We start from the raw sequence: 20363 nt of genomic DNA, 5'->3' as shown, positions 1-20363 counted from the left end.
TTTGTTAATAAAGCAGGTGATCTGAAAAAGTGGGCATTGGAGCAAAAGATGGAGAGATTGAATGAGTCGTGATTCAGAGGGAAGGATCAGACGGGAGGAAGAAGGGCAACAAGAGCATCTGACGTAGAAATGGGGATGTCACATGGGGAGAGAGGAAGGATGAGACACGCAGCAAGAAATAGCGAGAAGGGGAGTGCGAGGCGGTAAGCCGGTCATTTCCCCTCTGGAGTTTGCACAGTGCAGACAGCCCTGTCTCTTTCGCTGCTACGTCACAGCAGAGCTGAGCCGAGCGAGCGGGACTACCCTGATGCTGCCGGGAGGAGAGGAACACTTTAGCCTGCCAGAAGCCGGCTGCTGCATCTTGTCAGTGGATCTTTTATTGGCTTTACGGAGCTAATTTTATTTCCTTTTTACCCTTTTTACCCTCTCTGTGAGCCTTCCAAATAAGAGAATAGACTGGAATGGAACAGACATATGGGTTTCCTGCTTCACTCTAAAGACCTTTTGGACTATTCCTCGTCTTCCTGTCCCTATCCTTGTCAGTCATTGGGCAGCAGGACACAGCTGTGCCTTTAAACTGGAGTTCAGGTGGATTTCAGACAGGATCACACGGACACTTAACTCAACTAAAAGGATTTTGAGCTTGGAATCTATGTTTGGATGTTGGAGTCGTAGTATTTAAGCAAACGTGCCTTGCAAGCAAAGATTAAAACTGAGACATTGATGGATGTTTAGCCTCTGTGCTTGTTGAACATCGTGACCTAGGAATCAGAAATGGTGTCAATGAGTGTTTTCCCCAGTGGTGCTGACAAAGACGTACCTCATCACTGCTGACTCACCACAGGAACAATAATGCTACGCTTCATTGCCCACAAGTTAGATCTAAAGACTTTAACTTTGATTCTGATGGGGAAAACGAATAAAAAAATGACAACTGTCTGAGTCTTTAGACACAGCAGCCGGTTGCTTTTATCTTCATGCTAATTACTTAAAAGTAATTTTCTTGGAAGCCCTTTTAATTTACTTAGAGGCTGCTTGAAAGTCGTGCCCTTGGTCCTTAAACCAAAGATAATATTGATTGGCTTCCTCTCTGGTTTGGTGAAACAAGCCAAGTTTATTTTTGACATACTGGAAGCCAACATTCCCATTATGCATGTGCTGAAGTTCACCATGGGATAACTGCTGAAGTCTTTAAAGTAACCCCTCATTCAACATGGTGGTGACTCGTCTGGAGCTGGAGCTCCGTTACCAGGGCAAGAAGCTGCGCGGCGTGACATGGAAGCTGACTCGATCAGAGCACGGTTTCCTACCGGAGAGCTCCTGGCTCATCGCGGCGCAGATCATTGTGCCGTACCTGATATCGGGACTGGGAATGGTCTCTGCTGGTATCGTAATGGATCTCATACAAGTATGAAAATAAAACTTTTCTTTTTAAGAGAATGATTGAAAGGTTGATGGGTTTGGATACCACCTGAAATGTTTAGATGTTTGGGTCAGTACCAATGTTCCCTCTAATTTTTCATGTGTCTGGTCATACACACCAGCCCCCTGAGCACACTGAGGACCACTGTGAGCAGCATCAGATGTGCACGCTGTGGCCTCACACCTGTATCACACCTGTTCAAAACCTTGGATCATAGCAAGTTACATGGCTTATTAAAATAATCAAATCACAGCAGCAATTTCCATTAGTTTACTTTTTATATAAGTGATTTGGCCCACTTAAAATGAAAAAGACAAATCTTGTTCATGAGATGTGTAGTATGTTATCTGTTATATGTGAGAGTCATGCTTGCAGCCTGCATGTTTGGCAGAGTAGACCTTTCTCACTCGAAAAGAAAAAAAATCTCCCCCAGTTTCACCGCTTGTTCTTCTATTTGCACTCAGACAGCCATTCCATCCTAAAAGAACCGCATTTCTTTTTTACTTTGGCTTGGTGAGTGGATGTGTCGCTGGCGCTGCCCGTTCGTTTCGCCATGATAAGGGGCGTCTCTCAACTCCTAACTCCGCCGCACTGTTGTTAGCTAGCTAACCTGCACAATGGGGCAGGGCACATATGCAAGCACTATCAATGCTGAACACCTGTCACTCACTGCGTTACTTTGAAAAATGGTACAGAAAAACACATTATTGGTCTAATTAATTAGATTAGATTAGGTCTAGTATTAGATATGAATTAATACGTTTATGGTGAATTTTATTTTATACGCTGCATAGATTTTCTTGTGCGCTGAGAATGTGCGAGCAGCTTAGAGGGAACCTTGCTCAGTACTAGAGCTAATTTTCTTCTATTGAGAATCTCTGTTTTGATTGAACAAAATAATTTTTTGTTTTACTTTCTTGGCAAAAACATTGGTTTCAGTGTCAATCTGTCAAGGTTACGCGGCGATCACAATACCAACTTGATAATAAGTGGCAGCAATTTTAGGGTTACGTAACTAGAAGACAAAGTAGGGTAAGAGAACTACCTGATGTTCTACCAAACACCAAGTTGAACCTGATTTCAGTCTCTAACATGACATCAAGTTATTTTTACTTTGTTACGTCAATGGGACAAATCTACACGACATTGCTGGGTCGGCCTAGCCTGGGAATTCCCATGCTGCTTTAAGATGATGACGACGTCTATGCGCGACACCGAAGCTTGTAGAGTGTTAATCCAACATGGCAGCGGACACAACGTTACCGTTCGATGCAGCCTTAGAAAGTGTTTTAAGTAGCTTAGAACGCAAGTTTACTTTTAAAAAAGAGCAACGCGTCTTCTTCTTCCTCGTCGAATTTCTGTCGCTCTACACACGTCATCTGGTAAAAGTGATACAATTGGCTATGAATCGCGCGTAAAGCAGCATGGGAAGAACCAGACGCCATTTGATAGACATTCGTAGTGCCCAATAAACGGCTCTAGGCATTCGTAAACCACGCCTCAAATACGAGGAAATGCACACCTAGTTCCCAGACCACCATCTCATCGAGATGTGGACGCGTCAGCCAGGCTAGGGTTGGCCTTAAACTGATGGTAATGTTGGATAAAGTGGAAGTTCCGTAGAGTCCAATAGGGATGCAATTCTTTCTGTCCTGCCTAAAACCTCTCCAAAAAGTGGCGAAACCTTTCATTTGAACCTGAAAGTGTTTGATTAAAGATTAGCAAAAAGCAGAAGCAGAAGCAGATACTCGTGCTACACGACCATTTGGTTGCTACAAAAACAAACCTTTTGGGTGGATTAATGAGCCCAAACATTTTATCCTTTGGGCATGAATAAATCAAGGAGTACAGTGAAGCGATGTGGGGGCTGGTCCATACTGGGTACAGACGGCCGAATGTATCTCTGCCGTCAGATGAATCGATAAGAGTTGGAGGCAGAGGTCGACTTTACACGTGTCTGAGATGAGACTTTTTATGACTTTGGATGCTCTCTAACAAGTCAAAACAGTCAAAAATACATCTTATTTGTATATGCCATGAAAACATGGTTGATACAGAAAGATGGAGGATGAAGTTGACCAGATAACCAGATGTCTGAATTTGTGGATACATGTGGAAATGATAGAAGCAGTTGCTGCATACAGTTAACAATGCTGTTTTTTTTTGTTTAAATCCATAGATGGTGCATTGTGCACCTTTGTTAGCTCCCTAAATCAGATCGAGCTGTGGCAGAGAGTAGAGGCTTGGACAGTTTATGAAGATAAGTGGTTCACACATGAGAAATAAGAGACCGATGATGGGGAGAAGTATGGATATCTTTTATGTCTCTGTGGGATTTTGTGGAAAATACTGCATTACAGAGCGATGCAGCCAAAGTAGTGAATAACTTTTACTGTCGAGTGAGCATAAAATATCAAATGCTTTCAGTGTAAAGAGCTCTTAAAAAGCTATGACAATGCTTTTGATGACATTAATATCAGATGTCACCAACTGTGCTGACCTTAACAGCAGAAATACTTCAGACATTGATTTTTTTTTTTGTCCTTTTAGGGGTGTAGAGTTTAACTGCAGGGAGCGTGTTTAAATAGACACACATACAAGTCACACAAAGTACAGCTCTGCACTGCATTCATCCCTTTATTCTCCCTCATGACCTTGTTTTGCCCACCTAATTACCTTTTAGCTGAACGAGTCGGGGGGGTGAATGATGGTTGTATTAAACATTGGTGCACTACAGGCTAAAGAGGAGCATTTTCAAAGAAATAACAATACAGTGTTCTTTTTTTCTTTTAAAGACACCTTTTTCTTGAACATTTGATTCATTTTAGTTGAGGAAGCAGCCTGTTTGTACTCTGACACCTTGTGGGTGATGCGTAGTTCTGTCTGGGTGCTTCCTGTTGGGTTCATTTGTTTTCGTAAACTGGCAGCAGGTGCGAGCATGCGTGGTCGCTTGCCTCCGTGTTGACCTTGTGATGGCGACCTGTCCAGCGGGCACCCTGCCTCGGACCCAGTGGCAGCCCGGATAGGCTCCATCTCCAGCTTCTTCTTCTCTCGTCATCTCGGGTTGCGTGTGTTGGGAATGTTAAAGAAATAACTGCACATTGGTCTTATACATTTTCAGACTGATCTGTTTATTTTGAATTAATTCGTGCACCACTCCATGTCACAGCTTGGTTGGATCTTGGTCCAGTCATGTCAAACGGGACGTGTTCTCTTTGCGTGCCAATGTTTTATTGAAACTGCACACCAGCAACTTTAGTACAGGAGATTAAAATGTGACATCATTACATTTTAATCCCGTTCCTTAAACTCTACCCACCAACTTTGTGCCATTCACGAAAGGAAGAGTACTTTCTTGATGACTCTCACTCCCAATCGGGATCCGCCTGTCGAACTCTTGTCACTTAGCCTCTTTCCTTTCACTTCACACATTGTTTGTCATATTTTCATCTTTTTTCACTTGTAGAGAGTGCCATTTAATCCTCTTAAGTGTGATGCAGTCTTGTTGTGATGACTTCCTCCCTTCCTTTTCCTTCTCTTATGGTTATTTCTTATGATAGACTTTTGCATTCTGTGAAAATCTTGATCATGTACACAAGCTTTTATATTCAGACATGTTATAGTGCCGATTTGAGGCATCTGTGGAATATCATAGCCTGTATTTTGAATAATACAGGGCTGATTGCACTTCGCTGTGAAAAACCATTTACCCATACTTTAGCATACTTGTAGCCATGACTGAATTACTTCACTGTTGAGGAGCTCATTTCAGTTTCAGGTGATTAGCAACCCTTCCTTCCACAGGGAAACACGTCTGTGTATCGTCAAAATACATCACGCATGCCGACTCTTTCATTTTTAATGTCTTTCCACATCCTTACTAACCCTAACTAGGGCATGGACTGTAAGAGATAAGAGAAAGAGAGCAACTCCAAAGCTCTGGATTGTGTGTTGGAAGAAAACAGGAAATGGTTTTATTCTTTTAAACATGATAAACGGCCTTCAAATCCCTTGAAACGATCCGAAAAGAAGTGACAAACGAATATTTCGTCAGATGTGGGTCACACCATATTTGATTTGAATAGCCTCTATTGTTACCAGTGTAAGAATTCGGCTTCACCTCGGCTCAGGTCAGACCTGTGCATCACCAACAAGGAAGCGTCAGCAGCTGTGCACCTTTTTATTCTACTTTAAGGCGTATTTGCAGCAGGAATGAAGTCTTTAAAGTTCGTGCAAAGGGCCCGTTTTCTGTAAGAAAAACCGATTCATTACTATGTGGGGACTGTCTGGCTGAACTAGTTCACATTCTTTCATGGCAAACATAAATAATGTACGCAGACTCTATTATATATCGTCCAACGGTGCATTTCTATGTTGCTCTTGTTCTGTCATTGTTGCTTTTACGTATTTCTCGTTTTTTCATCTCTTTTCTGACTTGGTCCATCAGTCTCTGCTTCACATTACTTTGCTCTTGTTCTTTTATATGTGCATTTATTTTAAGATCTGAACCCCATGGACGTGCTGGAGCTGCCGTCAGACTCTGACGTGTAGGACTCCTAAACCCCCTGAACCTGTGTCGTAGGGGCAGCGTCAGGCGATGCTCAGAGATGTGGAAAGTAGGCTACTGGGTTAGTCTAGAATATGTCATGGTCTTATTTAACAGCATCAAGGTCCGGAGGGAACATGCGAGGAGGTGGAGTCACACTGATGTTCATGAACGCCTTGACATCTTCATTTGAAAGGACTGTTGTTTTTATGTTTTATTTAAGAGCCACGATATCTTTTCTTTCAGGGTGAAGATGGCAGCGTAAACAAATTTAATATAAAAGCTTCAAGCTTCAAAACAAAAAGACGAGACCAACTGAACCCACCACATTTCACCTCCAGTTTTAGGGCAGTTCCTAAAACGACTTTAAAACTACAGTAAATTCCGGACTATAAGCCGCTACTTTTTCAGCAGGCTTTGAGCACAGCGGCTTATAATACGGTGCGGCTAATATTATGCTTTTTTCTTTTGTTTTCATGCCAGCAAAAACATTTTGCCTCGTAACATTAGACCAATACAATTAAGGAATAGCTCACAGTGGTCCACTGAAATTGTACGATAAATCAAACACACTTACAATACTAAATTATTATAAATCGGTCATTTGTACTCATCCTCAACATGGAAAACAAACGAAGAAATTCGTATGATGCAGCTTTTAAATTGAAGGCGATCAATGACTTTTCCTGGTAGGCTACTGTCTTTTTTTATTTTTTATTTATCAGCCATGAAGCTGTATGACATCCCATATTGGCCATATCATTTATGAACATTTTCTTACCCCCTGCTGCGTCATGTGAGTCGAGTTCCAGCCTCGTTTTGGTGTTGACGAAGGTAGTCCGGCTAGTTGGCTGGGGTTTAAAAAATAAAGCGTTTTGCTTCTCAAAACAATATGCGTTCACTTTTACCACTTCTAGCTTCATCAACACCAAAACTCGGCTCACAGGACGCAGCAGGGGGTAAGAAAATGTTCATAAATGATATGGCTAATATGGGATGTCATACAGCTTCATGTCAAAAGTGGCAAAATATCCCTTTAACCAAAAACCAGCCGTGCTACAGGCACTGTTCGGAAAAAAATAAAAAACATTTACACCACGTATTTGTGCGTTACCGATAGGTATTTAAGTTAAAACCAGCCGTGTTACAGCCTTGGCAGTTTGTATTTGTTTCTGTTACCATATGCATTTAATTAAAAGTTTAAAATCCTCATATCTCATCTTTCTGTGTAAATATCTCATATTACTATGTGGCCACCCGCGGCTTATAATCCGGTGCGGCCTATACAAGCACAAAATGGATTTTCTTTTTAAAACGAGAGGGTGCGGCTTATATTCAGGTGCGCTCTACAGTCTGGAAGCGTTTGTAAGGTGATGATTTTCTGCTCTTCTCTGTAACAGTCTCATGTATTGTCCCGTGTGTGTTCCAGCACTGGGAGGTGTTTAAGGTGATCACAGAGGTTTTCATCCTGGTTCCGGCTCTGGTTGGACTCAAAGGAAACCTGGAAATGACCCTGGCCGCTCGCCTCTCCACCGCTGTAAGAAGTTCTATTTATTTGTTTGTTCGCGCAGGTGAAATGTTTACATCTGAAATGTTTTGTGATCCAAATGAAATATTTTTGCTGATAGTATCACCATCTCCTAAACAGCCTATGGCGTGGGGATTAAATTGTTCACCTTTTGTTCATTGGCAGTTATTTATCTAGATACCGTTATCTTAAGATCACAACATCTGTAACATTTTTGTGTAATCTCAAATTAATTTATCATTTTTTTTCAAGAAATCTGCCTTTTGTTTTCTCGAGATCACGAAATGTTTTCTTGTAAATGACCAGCTCCTTCAGTAAATCCCTAATTTCCTCGTTCATTATCGCAGTCATGACAGTTGGGGAAGTGTCCTTAATGTTAAGTAAGCTTTGTTGCACCGAGTTTAGTAAATGTCTGCAGAGACGGCGGCGTTAGTGGGCAGATATTAAGAATTGAACCACTTTTCTTTAGTAGCCTCACTTCAGATCATCCCACTGTTTGTGGTGACGGGAAAACAAACTTTACGAGGTCAAACTAACAAGATGAATTATCCCCTTATCTGGAGATGATGGCCTCGTTATCTATATAATTGCATAATTAAACAGTTATCACTATAAAACAAGCTTCATTATCCATGAGATGATGAGATGATCGACTCCTGATCTCGAGATAGTGACTTGAAAAGATTCTATTTCCTCCATGGCCTCTCTCAGCTTGGGTAGTCAGGATTTTATACTGTGGATTTATCATTCTGCCTGAGCTTTGCATAGATCCACAGATAGTTGCAGTTATCCGCCTGCAAATGAGGGGCTTCTTTGACTGTTTGACTCTTACTTAGAGTAAGATTAGAAATAATCCAGAGTGACATTTAGCTGTTACGACAGTTGGATTATTTCCACAGTTTTGGCCTTTCGTCTTCGAGGTTTTATCAACACATTGCAGATTGTCTTTGTTGTAAAAGTTCTGTCAACTTATTGTAACGTGGAACTGGAAGAGAAACTCCAGCTGTCAGAAAAGGATAAAATCCAATGCCTTGAGTTATTAATTCCTCCTGAGTGTTAAAACGTCTCATTTAGTGCCCATATTTGAGAAGAATGAATGTGCAGAACACATCAGATAAAGGAGAAGAGTAAGAGCATCACGCTGTGCTGCTAACTTGCACTTCAAATATTTATTTCTCCTCAACTTCCTGCAGATTGTTTAGATATGCAGATAATAGAGTAGTTAAAGGATAAGGATATTAGGCCCAGCATGGAAATAAGGTTGCAGCTTTTAAGATAAAAACAGATAAGTGTAAAACAGTGACAAAAAACAGAAGAACCGTAACTGTTTCTGCAGAACAACATATTGGGTTATTCTGACAGCAGATTGAAAGTGTCCCTCCTAAACTCAATCCTGGTTTGTCAAAGTTTAGTTTTTATCAAGAGCTAATTGGTAATTTACTCATCCACCAAAAAACAAGTTTTGTGTGACCAACATGCAGCTGTTACTGTAAAAATACTGTGTTTCACTTAGCAGTTTGTGCAATGAAAAAGCTAATGGTGGCTGTGGAATCTCCGTGTTTCCAGGCCAACACGGGCCAAATGGACGACCCTGATAAACAGTGGACCATGGTGTGCAGCAATCTGGGACTCATACAGGTAACAGACTTTTTATAACTCATTTAGCAAAGAAGCAGTGCTGCAGACTGAACTTTAAATCATTCAATACTGCAGTCATATTTAACACTGTGTGTTGAGTTTAGTCGTTTATTATAGTAATACTCTGAGAGTTGAAGTTACTTGTTAGTTAGATAATTAGTTTATCAGTCAGAGGTCTATACAGATTGGCGATAATTGTGGTAATCAGATTATTATTTGAGGTAAGTTTTTAAGCCAAAAACAGCCCAATGGGACAACCTTGTTTTAAATAATTGATATATTTAGCTTTTCAACATTTACTGTTTTAGTTTTCACACTCTTTTCAAACAATACTCTGATTTTTTTTTTTTTTTAAATTTTTTATCATTGCAATCAGATTTAATTTTAGATTGTACAGTGCCGGGCTGCACGGTGGTGTTGTGGTTAGCACCGTCACCTCACAGCCAGAGGGTTCCTGGTCCGAATCCCGGCTGGGGCCTCTCTGTGTGCAGTTTGCATGTTCTCCCCGTGTATGTGTGGGTTCTCTCCGGGTACTCCGGCTTCCTCCCACCGCCTAAAAACAGGCATGTCAGGTTAATTGGTGACTCTAAAATGATCCATAGGAGTGAGTGTGAGCGTGCATGGATGTGTGTCTCGTTTGTGATGGACTGGCGACCAGAGGTGGGTAGAGTAGCCAAAAACTGTACTCAAGTAAAAGTAAAAAGTATAGGAATTTAAAACTACTCCTAGAAGTATAATTTCTTCAAAAACGTACTCAAGTAAATGTAACTCGTCACTACCCACCTCTGCTGGCGACCCGTCCAGGGTGTTCCCCGCCTCTCGCCCGATGACAGCTGGGATAGGCTCCGCCCCCCGGCCATGCTGAGGTGTAGAAAAATGGACGGATGGATTTTACAGTGTCACATTTGGTCGGAACGAAGATTTCTGAATGTTAAATATTTTTGTGAATCGTGTCTGTTTCTGCAGGTTCAGGCCACGGTGGTGGGATTCCTCGCAGCCGTGGCGGCCGTCTGTTTAGGGGCGATTTCACGGGGAGGTATTGAACTGGATCAGGCGGCTGTGCTGTGTGCCAGCAGCATCACCACTGCCTTCGTAGCTGCTCTGTCCTTAGGTAGGTCACATCAGTGTCTCACTGAATACTTCATGCTTTAGGACACTTGTTCCCAGTCGTGTTTTTGCACAGGGGACCAGCTGAAGGCAGGTGAAGTTACAACCATATAAGCATGTAATTTGTGAGATGATTTTATTGATTTGGAGTCATGTGTCTGAAAGAGATATGGGGTTGCAGATCCATTCCTTTGCACTTCTTCAGTCGTCTGCTGTTGGTGAGCAACAGTAAAATGCATCATTGTCATCACAGCTCAATTTTTGTGTGTTATATGGTTATTTTTCAGGGATTTTTGGCCAAATGATTTGCAGCCCAGTCCCGGTCTTTGGCTGGGAGCCCAGTTCCTGCAGTGTCAAATCAAACCAAAAAAAATATGTTTGAAGAAGAACCAAAGAATCATTTACGATCTTTGGATCGCTATTTTTTCATTTATAATGGATGAATAATTGATTAAAAACACTAATCTGACACCTTGCAATAATCTTTCAGTACTTTGCTGTTGTAAATATAACAAATAACATGAATAAGAAAGCTTTGATTTTTTTTTTGTTTGTTTGTTTGTTTGTTTGTTTTTTAAGACACCAATCCTTAGATAATTCAACTGTTACATTTAACCATGTTAAACATTTTTTTCTGCAGAAATATTTTCTTTAAAATGCTACCAAAACGTGGAATGTTCAGTAGGGATGGGAATTATTAAGAATTTAGCAATTCAGGTTCCATTATCGATTCTCATCCGGTTATATGTAGTACAAATGGCTTTGGTTGCAGTAACACTTCAATTTCAAATATGCACCAACATTTGATCTATTTTCGCCTCATTTTACTTTTCTCATTGCGTGAGACTTGAGACCCTGCGTTACCTGGGACTTTGGAGACAGAAGACACTGTTCCACAAGCTCAAATGTTTCAGCATGTTGGAGGTATTTTCCCCCTTTGATGTGATCACAGCTCTGCACGTGTTGCAGCTGGCCCTAGTTTTGTCCTTTTTGGTGAAATATAACCAAACTTTGGAGCGCTTCTGCCTCGACGCCATGTTGGAAACATTCTGAGCCAAAATACGAAGCGTGAACATGACGTCATCGCACAAATGCGTCAGACGCTATCAGAACGTATAAACGGGATCGTAAGGCAGGCGGATTAACGATTCCACGGAATCGAACTACTGGCAGAGAACCGGTTCTGGATTCCCATCCTTAACGTTCAGCCACAGCAGCACAACTGTTACTCAGAGTGAAATCTGCCGTCATAAGTATGTGAGAAACTTTTAGCAGCCATACTTTGCTACATGTTGCATTTATTCAGCCGCTTTCAGTAGGCTTTGTGATAAATGATGAAACTACTGGCAAGTGAACGAAGATCAGAGATGGATAATCTGTGTGAACTGTGAAAACTGAACTAAAAAACTCAAGTACTACAAAAGTATTAAAAAAACCAACCCCTTAGATTTGATTGAAATATTGTGTTTGTTCAGCTTCTGTTTAATCAATCGATGTGTATCCCTGAACATCTGTCACAGCTGCTGTGTATTAATGCTTATTATTATTATTAATGTTAATGTTTACTAATAAACCTGTTCTATTATCATTATCTGACATTTAAACTTAATTATTTCTGGTATTAAGCACGATTGATGCTAAAGTTGACCTGTTTCTCTTCAAATCAAACATTTTTAGTGACATGAGGATATTTACTCAATCAGTTCAGTTTTTGTATTTATTTTTTATTTAAAAAGCGCTTTTCTTCTCTCTTCTCCAGCAGTTTGTCACTTGTTACGGTCGCCTCATATCGTGAAAACTGTCTTGACTGAAAGTGATGAGATCTGCACGAGATTTTCATTTTTTTTCTGTTTGTCGTCACTCTCTTTGTGCTCCATTTTGCTGCTGTAGGTCTGGTGATGATCGGAGTGATCATTGGATCCAGGAAGGTGGGGATAAATCCTGACAATGTGGCCACCCCCATTGCTGCGAGCCTGGGGGATTTAATCACTCTGTCCCTGCTGGCTGGGGTCAGCAGCACGCTATATGAATATAAAGGTGAGAAAAGACTGAAGGTTGATTCACTGATCTGTTTTCTGCAACTTGATGCATCTGGATTTATGAATTTAGTCTTTTATTTCTTTTTCTTTTCGGGAGGTTAGTGAGTTGGAGGCGACATGAAATCATCACCATCGTCAGTCCGTACAAAAAGAAGTGGTTAAACGATGTTTTGGGGTTAGAACCCGCTTAATTCAAATATCTCCACTAGATGGCAGCAAAAAACAGATAAACTTTTCCAGACAGTTGATCATCATGACTGTGTTTGAGTGTGTTTGAGCTTCAGTACAGCACTGAAAGCGTGCCTGTGTTGGTTGTTCTTTATCTGTTGTTGGAGTTGCACATGAGAACTTGTTTGCGAGCTAATTTTTCCCCGTGCGTGCAGGAGGGTACATCATGCCCACGGTGTAAATGTTTATTTTGCATTTGCACTATGAATGCACGTATATGTACTTATACTTTACCACATTCTTTTAAAGGTATATAAACATTCAAGGTTTCAAAATCTGGTTTATGAATACAATTATTTCAATGCTATAATGGGTGTTGCTACCTTATATAGCAGCTCTGCAAACATGCAGTGACTGTTACGGTACTTCCATCAGCACAGACACGATGAATAAACGTGTTAATTTTTTTATTTTCTTGTATATTTTTTCTTGACCTCACCTCTGCTCTTCTGCCACAGACATTTGGTACCTGTCCCCCCTGGTGTGCCTGGTCTTCATAGCTCTTATCCCACTCTGGGTGGTGGTGGCCCGGCAGAGTCCTCAGATCAAAGAGGTTCTCCGCTCAGGATGGCAGCCTGTTATCGTAGCCATGTCCATTAGCAGGTAAATGCTATTTTATATGTATATGCAGATAGATATTGAGTTTATAACGGAGTTTTAAAGAAGTACAAAGTTTGTGCTATGGTGCAGTTTATTCCACTCATGTGCATTAGAGAGTATGTTACCACCAGAGGTTGCGCTAGATTTTTTCGCTGTCCGTCATTTTGACTGACAGGGTCGTAAAAATCCCGTCATGATCTATTTTTACCCGTCGCTTTAATTTTAAAAGTGATATAAACTATAATTACTGAAGTTTAAATGGTCTTGTGATAATAATGACATATTCAATAGCATTTCATTTTCTGAACAGAGAATCCACACCGCGCCATCACACATCAAGCAGATGCATAGCAGACAAAACCACTGACTGTGGCCCCAGTAGCTACATATGAACAAGGAAATTAAACGATTGCACTTAAAATATGAACAGTTCACCTGCTGTGGCCTGAACGCACAGTCTCACACCTTCCTCCTGGTCCGCGTGGACTTGAATTGCGTGCCCGCATGTGCGTAATCAATTGTCTCAAGTGGACTTTTGCCTCGGACAGACGCTCTGCTGCCACACTTGAGACTGGAATTACAAGCGCCACTTCAGCCAAAGTATTGAAAACATTTCTCCAAAAGAAGTGATCAGAAGTCGGCAAGACCCTCTGAACGAGGGAAGCCAACGAGGTCACACATCAAGAGAGACGATAGCTAATCAATATGCTCACTCGCCACCAAGTGGTCAGGGGTGTGAATTGCAATCTGTCAAAATGACAGATGGCCTTCAGATTTTTCTGTCACCGTTTTAAAAAAAACGGTCAACGACGGAAAATATTCGGTTAACGCGACCCCTGTTTACCACCCACAAGTTTTAAAGTCTGGTATTGTACAACTATGAGTGAAGTTTTCCTGTTGGGCTGATCTGCAGCTGCTGGTAATGGATACAATAAAGCAATACTATGTAACATTTCTACCTTAAAATAACAGCTTGAAAAAAATTGTGCGGCTGGAATGAGTTTTAATATTACAATTGGCCTGTCTCCTATGCCCTTCGGGGGTCTGAGTTGGAAAAACTGTGCTATGTAACTTTGCTGGAGCGGCCCGGGAGCTGAGCGGAAGTACTTCGACTTGCTTTCTGGCACACCTACAGCAAAAACAAATAGACCCCTCTCACGCTCCCAGGTATAAGGCTAAGCTAGCGCAACATGGTCAGTACGATCATCATGGGAGTAACACCGAAGAAACAGAAGAAGACGTTGACTGATGAAGCAAGCAAGGAAGAGAAAGAGAGAGACCGACAAAGCAAGAGACCGGACTAGAGTTGCTCTCGGAACAGCCTGTAGGGGGAGCTCCATAATGGGCTTTTTGAGAAGTTACATTGTATTGCTTTAAATAACCGGCTTTGCAAACGTTTTATAACGTAGGCAGAAATTAATTCCGTTCAACGTGTCTGTTTGACCATTTTAGTGACTAAAAAGCACTGCATTACTGTTAATTCTTCATGGCAGACAGTAGCGACTGGATAGTGATGGGTGATAAGGGGTTCGAATCCTGACCCCAACGCATGAAAGACCCCCTTATGCTACCCGTTTACCTGGGATATGGATGTAAGACGCTTCTGCCAAATGCATAAACATAAACAACATAAACCTTCCTAAAGAAATATTTTCATTTAGGTTTTACATTTGAATTCATTCACTGACGTCTGAGACTGTCTCGTATGCTAGATTTGGTCTCGTGGTGGTTTTGTTTTCTGTCTTTTTTTTAATTTCTTTCTTCAGTCGGAGTTCTTTTGCAGAAGAGATCTTGAGAAGATAAAAACCAAAGATTACACGATAAATAGCGACTGTCCTGATTTTCTGTTTGTGATTTTCCCAGTTTTGGAGGCCTTATACTGGACAAGACGGTGAGTGATCCCAACTTTGAGGGGATGGCTGTCTTTACGCCTGTCATTAATGGTAAGCTGATGAGTTCTTTCTTCAGATCTCATGTTGATGGACCCCTTTTTACCTTTTTTCTTTTACTTCACGGGTGTTGAACATAATCCTGCCTCAAGAGTTATTTGATTACATTTAGGGATAGGAATAGTAATTTTTCAGGGGCTGCGTGACTGAATCTTAGCAGCATATTAAACACTGAGTCAAAAGTCCAACTCTGTGAGCAGAATAGTAATGCTCCTCACTCATAATACTATGACTAAATACCCGAGCTGAATTAAAGGGCTTTGTTGATCGTTTTCCCTAAAGGAAACTCAAATCTGTCGCAGTTTGTGTGTTTAAAGATGCCCCAACAAACAGAAAACAAACACTAGTCATAAGGCGGATATCTTGAATTCATTCGATAAAGTTATGTCACCTACAGAAAAAAATTACTTTAAAGCTGTTGACATTAATATCTAAATTGGATGAGAAAAAGATTTACTTTACTATTACTTACTACTTAGATTTACTCCTAATCTGGGACTCATTGCCGACCGTTGATGCCTGACAACAAACCTTTTGATTTGTTTTTGCTGCCGTTTTAATTTCCATTGTCAAAAACCAAAAACCAGTGGTTTTCTGGAAAGGGAGGAAATAATGTTGGGCTCAGATATTAAAATAAGATGGGCTGAAGCATGCAAAGGTTTTTCCTTTTGGATTTGGGAAATCGACTGTTCCAAAGTCTAAGCCAAACTTGGAATTCATGACAGCATTGATTTCATCTGGTCTTATCTGCATATCAGCCAATAAGCAGCAGCATTAAAACCACCTCATGCCTCCACAAATTGGAGAAGTGAAAGTGTTTCCAGGCAGAACGCCCCGACACTGTCAGAAAGGCTTTTTGGCACACGGTTAAAGTTGTGAAAGGATTGTGGTGGAAATTTTAGTAAGGCACAGAGTCGGTTATTTTATGAGGAGATAAGATGCTTTTAATAATATCTTGCAAGAGAGAACAACACAGTACAGAGTACAGAGCTGCTCTGACCACTTAGGCAAAAACAATTCAGTTATAATACAGATTATTACGTAATCGCTCCTTTTGATATGTTCAAGCGTTTTGATCTATTTTCCCTCCCTTGCTGCAGCCAAGGCTACCTTGATACTGTAGCATCTTTCCCACCATCCTCCTTAAAGTTGTTTAATCATATAGCGAGCACACAATGCCCTCATTGAAAGGAAGAGAGAAAAACAGGTTGGTGTCTTACAAGAATTATTACAGGTTATTACAGGTTATTACAGGTTATTACAGGTTTTACACAATAACACTCAATACAATGCATATAGGAATTCATTTTCCCTTACAGGATTTATTTAAACTCGACCTTAAAGGGATAGTTCGCCTCTTTTGACATGAAGCTGTATGACATCCCATATTAGCAACATCATTTATGAACATTTTCTTACCCCCTGCTGCGTCCTGTGAGCGGAGTTCCAGCCTCGTTTTGGCGTTAACGAAGGTAGTCCGGCTAGTTGGCTAGGGCCACAAAAATAAAGCGTCTTGCTTCTCAAAACAATATGCGTTCAAAGGAGTAATACATTTGCATCACAAAATCGTTCATCCAGAAAAAGTCAGACCTCACAATCGCTTGGCGCTATTTTCTCTCCCTTCATATCACTGCCTGCTGACAGCCGCACCTGTTACAGTGTTTGCTGCTCAGTCTGCACTTCGGTCTGCACAGTTTACACAGCAGGCAGTGATACGAAGGGAAAATAGCGCCAAGCGATTGTGAGGTCTGACTTTTTCTGGAGGGACGATATTGTGATGCAAATGTATTACTCTTTTGAACGCATATTGTTTTGAGAAGCAAGACGCTTTATTTTTCTAGCCCCAGCCAACTAGCCGGACTACCTTCATCAACACCAAATCGAGACTGGAACTCTGCTCACAGGACGCAGCAGGGGGTAAGAAGATGTTCAGAAATGATGTTGCTGATATGGTATGTCATACAGCTTCATGTCAAAAGAGGCGAACTATCCCTTTAAAGCTTCCATTTGTTTCCTATGTTCTTTTTGCTCAGCCACTGCATCTTAATCATTTTATGAGCTCTCTGCCCTGTACTAACACTTGGGATTTTTGTACCAGAAGGGTTTTGGCAAACACCTGTTAGTGCCAACTTCTCCCAACACCTCAGATCTGACGGGGCATGAAGGGGCATTTCTAGTGTGCCCTTTAAAATGTGGCACCTGGGTCGTGGTAGCAGATCCTCTGAGTCTGGGTTGTGGTTTTTCTACTGTGTGTAAGATGAGCAGGAAATCAGGGTTTAGATAAAATATTATTTTTGCAATGCCAGCAATAAAAAATTAAGCAGAATAAACCAGCAGCAGAGGGAACAAGAGGATACAAAGTTCTGCTGTATGAACTGATTTTAGCTGATCCGCAAAATCGGTAGATTTCCACTCAACTCTTTCTTGCACGAGAAGGTCCAAATCATCTGCAGAAATTAGAATAGAGCTATATCTGATGGTAGGTAGTTAGAAAAATGCTCTGAGACTCAGAAGTGGAGGCAAAAAAGAAGCAGCCTTCAGATGAAGAGGTTTGGCCGTGAGGTGATGCATGCAGGGATCTGCTGAGTATAGGGGAGAAGTCGATGTAAACCACTAATGGTGCACACCCAGTGTTCTGGCACAGCTGACAGGGCCTTTAATAACCGTGCACTCTATCTGTCACTGTTTCTCATTTTCTTTCCACCCTTCTTCCCACTGTTTCTAAATCCTTCCTCTCTTTGTACCACTCCGCTGAGTTTTAAGTTTGCCAATCTGGTTTGAATTTCCCATCTTTCCTCTGTGCCTTGCATATGAAACCAGTTTAATGTTTTACTCACAGTTCCCTTAAAGGCGTGGTAGGGGATCTTTTTCTGGAACACTTTTTCACATATTGCTTGAAATACTCTTCACAACCCCATTGCAACCAAATAATTAAAAGTTTTGACATTTAATATGAAAAGTTTTAGTTGCCTCTAGAACGTACAATCCAGGAAAAACAGTATCCAATCATACTGAACGGACCGTTAACAATGATTGGATTCTGATGCCGTCTATCAAACTGCAATCTGCTCCTCCCCCCCCCCCCCCCCCCCCGTGGGCGTACCCTGCTCGTGAACGAATTACACGTCCAGAAGCTTGGCAGGAAGCTAAACTAGAGCCAGCTTGGCTAGCACCTAGCATTATTAAACGTATAGTTAGCAAATACTAAATACGGCAACGATCGATGCTTGCTGTCAGAACAGCGCTCGTGCACCTTCGTGCTCGTGCGCGTTCATGTACTCTAGAGGCGTGCCTTCGGGGGGAAAGTGAAGAAAAGGGTTGGGACTTTTTACCTGTGTATTTTCAAAATGCAGCTTCGCTGGACTCAAAATCCAGGATCTCCTACCCTACCTTTTAAGTCCTGTCCATCTCACAAAAACAAATTAAATAAATTTTTCTTTCTAAAGGGGCAAATACTTGGAAAGGTAACGTAACTTAATTAGGCACAAATTACCCTTTCAACACTGGAAAAAATGCCCCATCAAAAATAAGTAAGAAAAACAACAAATACAAGACGTTTTGCTTGAAATAAGCAAAAAAATCTGCCAATGGAACCAGTGAAAATCGGCTTGTCAAGATTTCTTGAAATGAGATAAAAGTGATCTTGAAATTATCTTAAAAACCTCTTCAAATGTCAAACATAGCTTCTTTCATATGAAATCCGACTCAAACAATTTGTTTCCAAGACTTTTTCATTTAACAAGATATTCAAGATGTATTCAAACAAGTCCCTATATCTGGCTGAAATAGTACTTGCAGTACAGTTGTGTCTTATATTAAGTGTAATGAGATATTTGAACTAGAAGTGAGATGAATATACTTGGTGAGACTTTGATTTTTTTTTTCCTGTTAAAATGTGTCTGAAAATGCAGATTTAAAGAGGTTTATTAACAAAAATCTGAACTCAAACCAGAATGAAAAGATTAATTGTTATCTTCTCTACATTTTAGCTCATGTAGCACATAAAAATATCTAAAAATGACTTCTCAAGCAGGCAACTTTGGCACATTCAGGATTACAGCAGAACCAGAATCACATTTAAGGCTGCCGGCAGCTGAGTTTATTTCCATACATATTGTTGCCACTCTTAATGCTTTTTGAAGTGTTGCATAAAGTTTTTTTGTATGACTGTGACTGCATAGGCCAGGATTTAGCTGCATTTTGGCCTGAGCCACTTATAAAGGTAGCTGTGCTCTCTGTCTGGGTTATCCATCAATTCTTACTTATGTTTGTTTGCTTGCAACAAAACATGATAAAGTCTTAATGTTTCTAAAGCGGTGATTACTATCTGTTGGGTTTCAGCAGATCATTTGTTTTGTTTGAAAAGGGAAAAAAAGTTGTAAGTCGTGCCAAATCATCTTCTCACCTACTTAGTCAGTCCTCTGTCCTTTCTTTCCATATGTAGGAGTAGGTGGTAACTTGGTGGCCATCCAGGCCAGTAGGATTTCAACCTACCTGCACTTTTGGAGCATCCCAGGGGTGCTGCCCTACAAGATGAGGCAACACTGGCCCAATCCCTGCGTCACCTTCTTCTCCTCAGGTATGCTGATCATGCATTCAATGTATCTTGTACATAAGAAGTCAGAACTTGGAAGTGTGTCATTTTCTCCAAATTGTTTAACACAGATAGGGGAATAAAAAGGTTGGATGATGTCATTGATGGGTGATGGTATCTATGTATGAAAGTATGGATGATGCTATGTAGGCATGGGCCGGTTTCAAGGTATACCACGGTATTAAGAAGTCAAGGTTTCCTAATAAAAAAAAAAGTTAAAAAAATATATATATATTAAAAAAAATAAATAAATAAATTTAAAAAAGTCAAGGTTTCAAAACCACAAAAAATTTCTGTCATGCTGTCCCTGCAGTATGAGCGTTTTTTAAAATTCTCGTCAGAGAGAAAGTGCAGCTGCAGCGTAGTGCCCCTCCCCCTGCGCACCTCCGCTTGCTGTGAGTGACAAGCAGGCAGCTCTATGATGGCTGCAGGAGGCGAGCCCCCCTGAACTTTCCCCCCCGTCTGTTTCTAGGTTGCGGCGTAGTCGTGCACCAGTCAAAATTCGTAACTTGGCACGCGCGATGTTGTGGCCATTTATGTTTGCCAATCATAAGTTCTATCAATTTAGTTTTCTTTGGGCAGTTAGAATGTACTTTAGTTAGTTTGTAATCAAAATCTGTAATTCATTTTTATATTTGAAATTGTTTAGATTATTTTGGTAACTTTTAGACCCTCGGGGGGCGTGTTGGAAGAGCGTTTTATTTGTCAAAT

General features: G+C 40.9%; 1 protein-coding gene across 3 annotated transcripts in view; it reads left to right on the top strand.

Moving 5' to 3' along the window:
- Positions 1–20363, top strand: part of LOC142390571 (solute carrier family 41 member 3-like) — a 50971-nt gene that overhangs the window by 11223 nt on the left and 19385 nt on the right. For 2 of the 3 annotated variants that reach the window (XM_075476113.1, XM_075476112.1), the window contains exons 3-9: positions 7399–7506; positions 9064–9135; positions 10102–10246; positions 12133–12279; positions 12968–13112; positions 14973–15052; positions 19503–19637. In XM_075476113.1, the coding sequence (XP_075332228.1) occupies positions 7399–7506; positions 9064–9135; positions 10102–10246; positions 12133–12279; positions 12968–13112; positions 14973–15052; positions 19503–19637 (832 nt within the window). Of the gene's footprint in view, positions 1–1101; positions 1409–7398; positions 7507–9063; positions 9136–10101; positions 10247–12132; positions 12280–12967; positions 13113–14972; positions 15053–19502; positions 19638–20363 lie in introns of those variants that run through there. The other variant, XM_075476114.1, reaches the window with a different exon arrangement.

The sequence above is a fragment of the Odontesthes bonariensis genome, chromosome 10 (assembly GCF_027942865.1).
Source record: "Odontesthes bonariensis isolate fOdoBon6 chromosome 10, fOdoBon6.hap1, whole genome shotgun sequence".
Classification (NCBI taxonomy): domain Eukaryota; kingdom Metazoa; phylum Chordata; class Actinopteri; order Atheriniformes; family Atherinopsidae; genus Odontesthes; species Odontesthes bonariensis.
This window is presented reverse-complemented; position numbering and strand designations above follow the sequence as displayed.